The 12,592-nt window shown below is 34.2% G+C and overlaps 1 protein-coding gene across 1 annotated transcript; it reads left to right on the forward strand.

Moving 5' to 3' along the window:
• Positions 1–202: 202 nt before the first annotated feature.
• LOC101212614 (putative disease resistance protein RGA4) lies at positions 203–10,247 on the forward strand. Its single transcript, XM_031889247.1, has 2 exons — positions 203–3,531; positions 8,870–10,247. Exons 1-2 carry the CDS (start codon positions 312–314, stop codon positions 10,060–10,062), a joined length of 4,413 nt encoding a protein of 1,470 aa, XP_031745107.1. The 5' UTR covers positions 203–311; the 3' UTR covers positions 10,063–10,247.
• Positions 10,248–12,592: the final 2,345 nt, after the last annotated feature.

Consider the following 12,592-nt stretch of genomic DNA (forward strand, 5'->3'; position numbering starts at 1 on the left):
TGATGTTTGGGCTCTCACTCTTATAATTATAATACACATTTCCTAATTAATTGTACATACGTGGAAATCAAAAGGCATCAAGAGCTTAATCTAAAACATTCTGTTAAATCATCAACACAGTACGCCAGAAATTCAATAATCTGTAACCACTTCATTGCTTTTTTATTTATATATATATAGTCAGAATTGGGCAACGCACAAGTCAAAATGGGATCTTTTATGTTGGGTTAGGAGAAGAAAGAAGCGGCTGGTTCAAGTTAGGAGAAGCCATACTTTTAATCTAACAAAGCATATCTCATTAAACTTAAACCATGGCCGAAGCAATTCTCTTCCAAGTTGCTGGGGAGATCTTGATGAAGCTAAGCTCTCAAGCTTTCCAGCGTCTTGGGATGCTATTTGGGCTGAAGGGTGATCTTAACAAACTCACAACAACTGTTTCCACCATTAAGGATGTGCTTCTTGATGCGGAGGGACGTCAAACTAAAAGTCACTTGCTGCAAAATTGGCTCCATAAGCTGGAAGAAGCTCTTTATGATGCAGAGGATGTGCTTGATGAACTCTCTACGGAGGCTCTCCGTCGAGAACTGATGACTAGAGATCATAAAAATGCAAAACAAGTAAGGATCTTCTTCTCCAAATCTAATCAAATTGCATTTAATTATAGGATGGCTCGTCAAATAAAGAATATTTGGGAGAGGCTAGATGCTATTGATGCTGAAAAAACACAATTTCACTTGCGTGAAAACTGTGAATCACGGACTCAATACGGTTCATTTGATCGAATAATGATGGGAAGGGAAACTTGGTCTTCTTCAAATGACGAGGAAGTGATTGGAAGGGATGATGATATAAAAGAAGTAAAAGAGCGTTTATTGGATATGAATATGAATGTCACGCATAATGTTTCGTTCATTGCTATAGCTGGAATGGGTGGGATAGGCAAGACGACCTTGGCTAAATCTCTCTACAATGACGAAGAGGTATCAGGATTTTTCGACTTAAAAATATGGGTTTGGGTTTCTGATCAATTTGAGGTACAAGTGGTAGCGGAAAAAATGATAGAATCAGCAACCAAAAACAATCCTAGTGTAAAAGGAATGGAAGCTTTACAAGCAAAGCTTCAGAAAGTGATTGGAGAAAGGAAGTATCTGTTAGTTATGGATGATGTATGGAATGAAAGTGAAGAGAAATGGCATGGGTTGAAATCATTGTTGATGGGTGGTGCAAGAGGGAGTAAGGTTTTGATCACAAAGCGTGACAGAAAAGTAGCCACAGAAATCAAAAGCATGACATCTTTGTTCACTTTAGAAGGCTTATCAGAGAGTAATTCCTGGTTATTGTTTAGTAAAGTGGCATTTAAAGAAGGCAAAGAGTCCACAGATCCAAGCACGATACATTTAGGAAAAGAAATTTTAGTGAGATGTGGAGGTGTTCCTCTTGTTATAAGACATGTTGGACGCATGTTATACTCTAAAACTTCACAAGAAGAGTGGATGTCCTTCAAGGATAATGAACTTTTAGAAGTCATTCAACAAGACAATGATATGACATCAATATTAAAATTGAGTTATAACCATCTCCCACCAAATTTGAAACGATGTTTTGCATATTCATCCCTGTTTCCCAAAGGATATAAAATAGAAATAAAAGACCTAATAAGGCAATGGGTGGCTCAAGGTTTTATTGAAGTGTCAAATGGAAGAAAATCCTTGGAAGATACAGGGAAGGACTATTTTAACGAATTATGTTGGAGGTTTTTTTATGCAAATTCTAGTGATGAGTGTAACATCAATGATATTGTTTGTATGCATGATGTGATGTGTGAGTTTGTAAGGAAGGTGGCAGGAAATAAATTATATGTACGTGGAAATCCCAATAATGATTATGTTGTCAGCGAACAAACACTTCACATTTCATTTGACTACGGAATACAATCATGGCAAGATGTTCTATCTAAATTATGCAAGGCTAAGGGATTAAGAACAATCCTTTTATTATTTCGTCCCTACGAGAAAATGAATAAAATTGATAAAGCTATTTTGGATGAATTATTTTCCAGTTTTCCACGTTTGCGAGTATTAGATCTTCATTTCTCGCAGATTTCTGTAGTGCCGAAGTCTATAAAAAAACTTAGACACCTTCGATATTTGGATCTCTCTGAAAATGATATGGAATTAATTCCACATTCTATCATTGAATTGCAAAATTTGCAAACACTAAATCTAACAGAATGCTATGAGCTAAAAGAATTGCCAAGGGACATCGACAATCTTGTAAATCTCAGGCATCTTACCTTTGAACCTTGTATGGAAGTAACTCCTACATCGGAGGGGATGGAGAAGTTGACTTGTCTACAAACAATCAGTTTATTTGTGTTTGACTGCAAAAAGACCAATAAGCTATGGGAATTGAATGATCTCAGTTATTTGACAGGAGAGTTAAAAATCATAGGTTTAGAGAAGTTGAGGTCTTCTCCATCTGAAATCACCTTAATAAACCTGAAAGACAAAAAAGGTTGGCAAGGTTTAAATTTGGAATGGAAACTGGGCAAGGATGAATACGAAGGTGAGGCTGATGAAACAATAATGGAAGGCTTGGAACCACATCCAAATGTTGAATCGTTGAGCATTAACGGGTACACTGGAGGAGCATTGCCCAATTGGGTGTTCAACTCGCTTATGAAGTTAACTGAAATTGAAATTGAAAATTGCCCTAGAGTGCAACATCTACCTCAGTTCAACCAGCTTCAGGATCTCAGAGCTCTACATTTAGTGGGCTTAAGATCTCTCGAGTTCATAGATAAGAGTGATCCATACTCATCATCAGTGTTTTTTCCATCTCTCAAGTTTCTACGTTTAGAAGATATGCCTAATTTGGAAGGATGGTGGGAATTAGGGGAATCAAAAGTAGTAGCAAGGGAGACATCTGGGAAAGCTAAATGGTTGCCTCCAACTTTTCCTCAAGTTAATTTCCTACGTATCTACGGATGTCCGAAGTTAAGTTCCATGCCCAAGCTAGCTTCTATTGGAGCAGATGTTATTTTACATGATATTGGGGTTCAGATGGTGAGTACCATAGGTCCAGTATCGAGTTTTATGTTTCTATCAATGCATGGAATGACGAATCTCAAATATTTATGGGAGGAATTTCAGCAAGATCTAGTTTCTTCAAGTACCTCAACAATGTCCTCACCTATTTCCCTTCGTTATCTGACAATAAGTGGATGCCCCTATCTCATGAGTTTACCGGAATGGATTGGCGTTCTCACTTCCCTTGAAACATTGCATATTAAAGAATGTCCAAAATTAAAATCACTACCAGAAGGAATGCAGCAACTCAAATCTTTGAAAGAACTTCACATAGAAGACTGCCCTGAACTAGAGGACAGATGCAAGCAGGGAGGAGAGGATTGGCCAAACATTTCCCACGTTCCCAACTTTACTTACAAAAATGCCTCTGACATTGACACACCACAATCTTCTTCAGGTTTTTCACACCATCCCTTTTCAATCGTTCGTATCTCTGTTATATAGGTCACCACCCAATAAATATTTGCAATTTACTTATGTAACTCATGTTCTTAGCTTAAAAAAATAGATGAAAAGCTTCATTTAGTTTGTAGATCTAAATGAAAATTTAAACACGACGAAGATCAAATTGATATTTAAGCACAACATTTACAGAGATAAAAATGATAATTTAACCTGCTTTGAATTATATTTATGTAGTTCATAACTTACATTAACTAGTTACCAAAATGTTTATATGTCTCATGTTCTAAATGATGAAGCGGGAGCAGCAATCTGGGGAAAAATGAAAGATTGTTTCATTAGATAACCAACACCTGCGTTCCTTCTCTGGATTTTGAGTGCGGTTCTTTTTCCTTTTATATTTAATTTATATACTTTATCTATATCTGAGTTGAATTTCCTTTTTAAGTTTGACCAAAGTTTCAACTAGATTCTTGCAAAAACCATCTACCTAGATAGGTATAAATACATTAGTAGCAGATGGGTTTCTCTTATGTTGATGTTTGTTTGGGCTTAGACAGATATAAATTGTCTGGTTGGTGATTGGCAATTGGTATGTTCAGGGTTCAGCAAAGCTACTGAGAGATGTATTTTTATATCTAAATTATGAACTTCATAGAGAACCACCCTGCCATTTTCATTACTGTTACAGACGAAAATGGTAGTCACTACTTATTTGTAAAATATGATCATTTTACATTCTTCATGATAATTAGTAATTTAATGTTACTGAATCTCCCTCCAAGAAGTAACATGATTGATTTTGATCTATAAACTAAATATAATGAGGATGTTATCCTTTGTATGAACTCTTTCGCTCTAAAGAATGAAGGCAGGTTGTCGTTACTTGGTAAGGTAGATTTCGTGATTAGAAAGTGAAACGGTGTATGATCCAAAATGTAAGTCTTAAAATTTTTTGTGTAGCTTAGATTTGCATGTGACAGGTAGAATATCACCTCTTTGGTATATGATAAATAGACATTGATATATATCAAACACAAACTTCGTTGCAGAACTCTGAGGCAGGAAATAGTGAGAAGCCAATTAGAACATAACTTGATTGCTCATGGAAAAGGTTGTTTCGATTTTTGAACTATCATATTTGGTAGAACTTTGGGGAAGACAAAATAAAAGAAATGAAAGGAAGAAAAAGCTAAGCTGAAGCAAGCGGGCTTAATCATCTTAAGTTCTTAATAATTTTATTTAATATCTAAAATACTTTTCCATACATAGATAGAATTCAAAATACATTCAGAGCTTACTCTAAAACTTTCTACTGAATCATCTAAAAAACGAAAAAAATTTATAGAACAGTATAGTTTCTTATTTCATTAAAACACGCGAAAAATCCAATAGTCTATAAGAATGACAGATGCAGAAATTTTGTCAACAAAAATTTTATAGTTCAGTTAAGTAATCTCCACAAAAATGTTAAAAAAAATCTTTAACCTACTTCTAGATGATGGGAACAAGAAGACAAATTTACTATTGGATCAATTAATGATATTGATTCAAAAGTCACAATTTTATGTATAAAATATATAACGAGTACAAATTCGAGGAAAGTTTGAGCCATCTAGATCACACTAACTTCCTCTTTGATCTGTAAGCACTTCAATGATTGACTTACAGGTATAGTCTGATTTGAAGACAATATTTCTCAAATGACATAAGCGTAAATTAATTTACAAATATAGATTTCTACAAAATTTGGGACAAATTTAATCCTAGATTTCCTTGCAAATATAGGTTTTCACCCCAAAATAATAAAGGATATAGCAAAAAGTTAAAAAATAAAATAACCCTAGTTAAAAGACAAAAATGCCCCTACAAGTCCAAAATAATTAATTCAACGTTTTATCTTCCCCATTTCACAACACTTCAACGTTTTTTCTTCTCGTTTCTTCCTATTTCTTTTGGTGTTCGATTGGATGCATAATTTGTTCACACGAGATTTTCGGAGAAATTTAATTCGTAGATTTGAACTTGGAGTTGATGTTGTATCTTTGTTGATTTCGTTGTGATGCGGTTCAATCTCTAGAATTTGACCCTCTGATTCTCTCTCGACTGGATGTTTGTGCTTGATTTGGAGAAAACTGAACACGTGATGTTCTTGAAGTTGGAGCCTTGGAAGAAAGCTGGTATCTTCAAAGAAGTTTCAATCTTCGAGGATGGTTGACTCTCTCTCAATCTTCTAGAGTCAAAATTTTCCAACCCTACAAATGAGAAGAATTTCTCTATTTATAGAGTTCACTGGTAGGCTTTATGTGCTTAAACCTGGTTGATCCATGGGGCTCAACCATATGTATTTAGGTTATATTTAGTCTTTGGGCTTGGCTTAATTGAATTTAATCCAAGTAAATAATATTTAATTGAACCAAAATGATTAATTTAATCCAACAATTAAAATGAAAACATGTGGCATTATTAGAACGGTCAAATTTATGTTTTTTAATTTGGGGCACATGTCAATTTTAATTAGTCTCAAATTTAATTATTTGTACTTTTTATCCTTAACTTAATAAATGTTGTAGTAATTTGTGATTGGTCTCAAAATTTCTTATTCAACCGATGCATCTACATCATTTTGGATTTCTCAATTTTATCGTTTACTGTCTCTTTGCTTTTCGTCTAAGAAGCACGAACACAAATACAGATATGGATACGAGACACGAATACGACACGACAACACACCATAGTAAATGATTTGATGCATTTATATGCTTAAAAGACTTAAAACTAAAAACTAAAGTCTATCGATGATAGAAATAACTTTGATCTATTGTCGCGAAAAGAAAAGGAACAGTAAACGATGAAATTGAGAAATAAAAAATGATGTAGATGCATCCAATCAAACACCAAAAGACCAAACGAAATGGGAGGAAACGAGAAGACAAAGCGTTGAAATGGGAAAGATATGAAGCGTTGAACGAATTATCTTGGGCTTGTAAGGACATTTTTGTCTTTTAATTAGGGTTGTAGTCAAATTTTGCATATCTGCATTTTTTTTTCTTTTTGCTATATATCTTTAATTATTTTGGGCTGAAAACTTATATTTTCAAGCATCCCTAAAAAAAAAAGGTGAATTTAACGCATTATCGTAACTTGATCTATTTAATAAGGCTATTAGGAGAGAAAGCCCTTATAAAAAAAATATAAGCCAGAATCTATACTAAGCAGATTTGGGGCACGCGGGAAACAAAAGGGGCCTTTTACGTTGTGGCGGTAAGTCAAGACATGAAAGCTGCCAAACAAGGAAAAGGAAATTTCTTATAAAAAAGAGGGGACAGGTGAAGCCGGTGAGAATTTACTTTTAATATCTCAGGTGGAGCAATCTTTTGGAACTAATCCCAGAAAGGATATCTCATTAGTTAATTTCCTCACCTGAAACTTAAACCATGGCGGACGCAATTCCCTTCCAAGTTGCTGGGGAGATGGGAGATCTTGATGAAGCTAAGCTCTCAAGCTTTCCAGCGGCTTGGGATGCTACTTGGGCTGAAGGCTGATCTTTACAAACTCACAAGCACTGTTTCAACCATTAAGGATGTGGTTCTTGATGCAGAGGGGCGTCAAGTAAAAGTCACTTGCTGGAGAATTGGCTTCAAAAACTGGAAGAAGCTCTTTATGCTGTGGATGTGCTTGATGAACTCTCCAGGGAGGCTCTTCATCGAGAAGTGATGACTAGAGATAAAAATGCAAAACAAGTAAGGATCTTCTTCTCCAAATCTAATCAAATCGCATTTAACTACAGGATGGCTCGTCAAATAAAGAAAGTTTGGGAGAGACTAGATGCTATTGATGCTGAAAAAAAACAATTTCATTTGCATGAAAACTGTGAATAAAAAAAAATTCCCTATAGTTCGTTTGATCAAATAATGGCTGGAAGAGAATCTTGGTGTTTTTCAAACGAAGAGGAGGTGATCGGGAGGAATGATGATAAGAAAAAGGTAAAGCACCTTTTATTGGATGATGTATGGAATGAAAGTGAAGAGAAATGGCATGGGTTGAAACCTTTGTTAATGAGTGGTGCGAAAGGGAGTAAGATTTTCATCACAATGCGTGATAGTAAAATAGCTGCAGAAATTGAAAGCATGACTTCTTTATTCACTTTAGAAGGCTTACCGAAGAGTAAATCTTGGTCATTATTTAGTAAAGTGGCATCCAAAGAAGGCAAGGTGCTTGAAAATTCAAACTTGTTACAGTTAGGAAAAGAAATTTCAGTGAAATGTGGAGGTGTTCCCTTGTAACAAGATACGTTGGCCGCTTGCTATACTCTAAAACTTCAGAAGAAGAGTGGATATTTTTCAAGGATAACGAACTTTTAGAAATCATTAAGCAAGACAATTATATGACATAAGTATTAAAACTGAGCTATAACCTAAGAAGCAGTGACACGCCAGTTGGAATGTCATTATTATTATTCTTTTATTTTAATTTCGCACACAGCCCCGACATGGCTGGAAAAAAAAAACACAAAGGTTAGAAATGCCCATTAGCTCGGGCCAGCAATTATTAGGTTCTTTTTTCTTTAATTTTATCTTTTCAAATCATTTTTCACACATTTCTCCCATCTGCGGATTTTTCACAAATTCTCGCTGCCAACCCTCTCTGCCCTAACTTGTTGGGTCTTATGGCTCTAAACTTATATTTTGATGTTTTAATTGGAATATTTTACTATGTTTAGAGCATGACATATATTTAATTTTTTTTACTAAAAATTTGACGTGGTTGTGTCCTACTTTTTTTTTAAAATGATGTGTCACATATCACATGTGGTGCGTCTGTATCTGTGCTTCCTAGACTATAACCATCTCACACCAAGTTTGAAACAATGTTTTGCCTATTTATCCTTGTTACCCAAAAGGTAGAGCTTAAATATAAGAGATTTGATTAGACAATGGATGGCTCTAGGTTTAATAGAATCATCAAATGGAAGTAAATCCATGGAAGATACAGGAAAGGACTATTTCAAGGAGTTATGTTGGAGGTTTTTTGGAAAATTCCATCAATGAGTGTAACTTCGACAATAATGTCCACATGAATGATGTGATACGTGATCTTGCAACAAATGTAGCAGGAAAAAATATGTAGGTGAAAATCTCAATTCTAATTATGCTTTCGGTGAAAAGACTCGTCATGTTTCATATGTTCTATTCAAACTATGGTCAGATGTTCTATTCAACTTACGCAAGGCAAAGGATTAAGAACGTTCCAGCTATTGTCATCCAATTCTAAATACGAAAAGAAGAATGAGATCAATGAAGCTATTTTGGATGAAGTACTTTCCAGTTTTCCACGTTTGCAAGTATTGGGTCTTAATAACTCAAATAGTCGCTAAGTGCCAAACTTTATAAGAAGGTTTAGACATCTTCGATATCCAAACCTCCCTGAAAATATTATGAAATCACTTCCAAATTCAATCACTGAATTGCAAAACTTGCAAATGCTAAATCTAATGTACTGTAGCGAACTAATGGAATTGTCAAGGGACACCAGAAATCTTATTAATCTTAGGCATCTTGATTTCAATAGTTCTACCTTAACCCATATGCCCGAAGAGATGGGGAAGTTGAATTGTCCACAGACACTAAGTTATTTTGTCTTGGACTACGAAAGGTCTAATCAGCTGAGTGAACCGACTGTGTTGATCCATTTAAAAGGAGATTTAAGAATAAAAAATTTAGAGCAACTGAGTTACAATCCATCTGAACTCAGTTTAGTAAACCTGAAAGACATAAAAGGCTTCAAGAATCTGGAACTAGAATGGAACCTAAGCCCAGATGATCAAGAATATGAAGGTGAGGATGATGAAACTTCAGCAATGGAAGGCCTAGAACGACATTCAAATGTTGAATCCTTGCACATTGACGGGTACAGCGGAGTAGGATTACCCAATTGGGTGTCCACCTTGCTCTTGAAGTTAACTAGAATTACAATTTATAAATGCCATAGATTGCAACATCTAACACAGATAGCCCATCTTCAGGCACTCACATTTCTATTTTTGGATGACATGAGCTCTCTTGAGTTCATAGACAAGAATGAACCATCTTCCTCGTCCTCTTTCCCATCTCTCGAGCTTCTAATTATCGAAAACATGCCGAATTTGGAAGGATGGTGGGAATTAGGGAACACTCAAAAAAATTGGTTACCACCAACTTTCTCTACGCTGATTTCCCTGCATATCTCTAGGTGTCCTAAGTTTAGATTCATGCCCAAGCCAGCTTCAACAGGAACAGTTGTGTTCTTACGTGATGTGAGCGTTCAATTGGAGACTACATTAGATCCATTGTGGGGTTTGGAATGTCTAACACTGGAAAAAATTAAGGATCTCAAATATCTAGAAACCATGGAATCTCAGCTAAACATCAGTTCTTTGCCAATACAACTTCGAGATTTAGAAATAAATAAATGCTCGAATTTGATGAGTTTACCTGAATGGATTAGCAGCATTACTTCGCTAGAGGAGCTGGAGATTATGAAATGCCCGAAACTAAAAGTAGCTTTTGCATCGGCGGTTGCCCCGAAGTAGGAGAAAGATGCAAAGAGGGAGGAGAGGATTGGGCTAAGATTGCTCACATTCCCCATTTTGAGCACTTTCTTGTCGACGACTAAGGAGAAGAACTTTTCATGCACTTTTGTTCTCTTCCTCTTAATCCTTTTTCTTTTACGAATCTAATTTTGTCATTCGTTGAGAAAATATTTTTTTTTAGTTTATTTTTTACATGGATTGCAATTTTTTTATTCACTTTCTTTTGATTCTACTCTATTTTCATCTTATTTAATTAGAGATTGCAGTTTGGAAAAAAAAAATGAAAAGAAGGAAAATAATAATAAATAAAAAAGACAAGATATATTCATAAGAACTATTTATTTTCGTAATTTTTTCCTAACTTAAATAATTCGTCAATTTTTTTATTTCTAAAAGCTAAAAGAAAATGTAGTACTTTTAAAAAAGAAAAAAAATATATGTAAAAATAGGGTATGGAATTTAGGTTTTTTCTAAGCGAATTAACAAAATCTTAATAATAAAAGGAAAGTATTTTTTTTCTAGATTGAAAGATTAAAATAGAAATTTTTAAAACCTGAGCCAAAATAAGATTTAAATGTATATGTGTTAATTTTTTTATTAAACTAAAACTTACATTCACACATACATAATATTGCAAGTTTTATAAAGTTCAAAGTTTATTTTGTAATTTATATTTTTTAGTACAAAAAAAGGTAGAGTAATTCACTTTATTAAAAGAAATCCTTGAGTTCAATAGCTTCTTAGTGGTTAAAAAGTTTCAATTAAGTCTCTTATCAAATTTGGTTTTGACAGATTCACTATTACAGAGTTAATTAACTTAAATTGAGATGAAAATCTAAATTAACTCTAAATTATACCAATTTTCTAAGAATACTATAAACTATTCTTTTTAAATTATAATGAACTTTTTTCGACCATGTTAGGGTTTTTATGAAAAGTAATGTAAGTTTTATTATTAACTAAATTTAGTGTTCGTTTGACCATGAGGGATGGAACCGAAAAATGGTGAATCAAAAGGGAATAAATTAGAATTTTTTAACATGAAAGGGATTGAATTGAAGTAATTACAAAATTTACATGGATGTTTATGTCTTTGTTGTGGATAGGTGAGAAAAAAAAAAGCAAGATTCGAAATAAAATGTCAAATAAGAATAGTTCAGCATCTCGTAGTTGGAGATCGATTTCACATTCCAAGTATTATTGAAAAAATGAGATATTTCACAACTCGTATGTATCATTTTGATTACTTCATAGTTTTCTCTCAAAGTGTGGATAAACAAAGCCTAAAATTACTTCGACTTAACCAAATGTCATTTTGATAGGCACAAATGTCGAACTCACATCTAGTTGCACATCCTCAAGTGTGGATCAACAAAGCCTAAAATTACTTCAAATTAACCAAATGTCATTTTGATAGGCGCAAATGTCGAACTCACATCTAGTTGCACGATGTGTGTACATTACTTCGTCAATCCCTTCATATTCTAGAAAACTGAAATCATGAACCTACAGGTTCAATTTGAAATGTTTGGAGCTTTCTTTCAACACCATTATCCATAGTTTCAAACCAAACAAAATAATAATAACAATTACAACGAAATCGAAAGTTTTAGTGGCATTTGGGACTAGGATTCAGCTCCATCCTTTCACCATGCATCACTTCAATTAGTGTTCAGCAAAAGACAATGGCAGCTATACCTTAATGAGTTGAAAAGCTTAATACCTGAATGAGTTGAAAGTTGAAAAAATATGGCAACAAACCTAAGGTGAATTCCTTTACCAATAGTTTATTGATACTGCAAAGGAACTGCTAACTTTCAAAGTTTGCAATCAATTTCACTTTCTGCAATAATATCAGCCAATTTCCAACATATTCATAGGCTTAGAACCATTGCTTTTTGCTATCCATATCCATTATGGCGTCAAACCAACAACAATTATATATTCAAAAGATCAAAAAAGGAAAAATAATTGAAATTGGTTTCGTTTGACCAAAACAGGATTCTCTTATCCCTATAAAGATAAAAATTACTTGTGAGATTGGTTTTGTTGCAATAATTGAAGCTGCATGGTGGGGAAAATTTACTCAATTAATTTATATTTATGATCTTCTTTCCCAGTGCCTGTTGTCATCAGCATTGGACAAATTGTCTCCATATTTCTAAAAGTCAATAATGAAGGCTTAAAATTGAAAGACTAACTTGCAGACTATAACCCACAACTTTCGTAATGAAACCGTTTTGAAATAGAAACATTAAGCTTATACTTTGTAAATAAAGATGACAACAAAATGATATGAATTCAGACCTCTTGATCTTCATAGTAGATAGCACTGCAGCAAAATGTCGAAGCTTTGAGGCCGAGCATTCGGGTGAATCCTCTGTTACAAAAGATTGATACATGTCTGCTTCAAATAAGAAAACAAAGTACATGAAAAAAGTAAATGAAGAAGTATTCGTAAGAAATATAAGGGCACAGAACTGAACATAAAAATGAAGACTGCCCACATATATCCTTGCGAACGCAACAA

The sequence above is a fragment of the Cucumis sativus genome, chromosome 7, assembly GCF_000004075.3.
Source record: "Cucumis sativus cultivar 9930 chromosome 7, Cucumber_9930_V3, whole genome shotgun sequence".
In the NCBI taxonomy this organism is placed as follows: Eukaryota; Viridiplantae; Streptophyta; class Magnoliopsida; order Cucurbitales; family Cucurbitaceae; genus Cucumis; species Cucumis sativus.

Bases quoted from the DNA above. Each gene is read 5' to 3' on its own strand.
- LOC101212614 (XM_031889247.1), top strand. From the start codon at position 312: ATGGCCGAAGCAATTCTCTTCCAAGTTGCTGGGGAGATCTTGATGAAG. The intron at 3,532-8,869 runs AGGTCACCACCC...ATAGTCGCTAAG, and splicing joins CGTTCGTATCTCTGTTATAT to TGCCAAACTTTATAAGAAGG.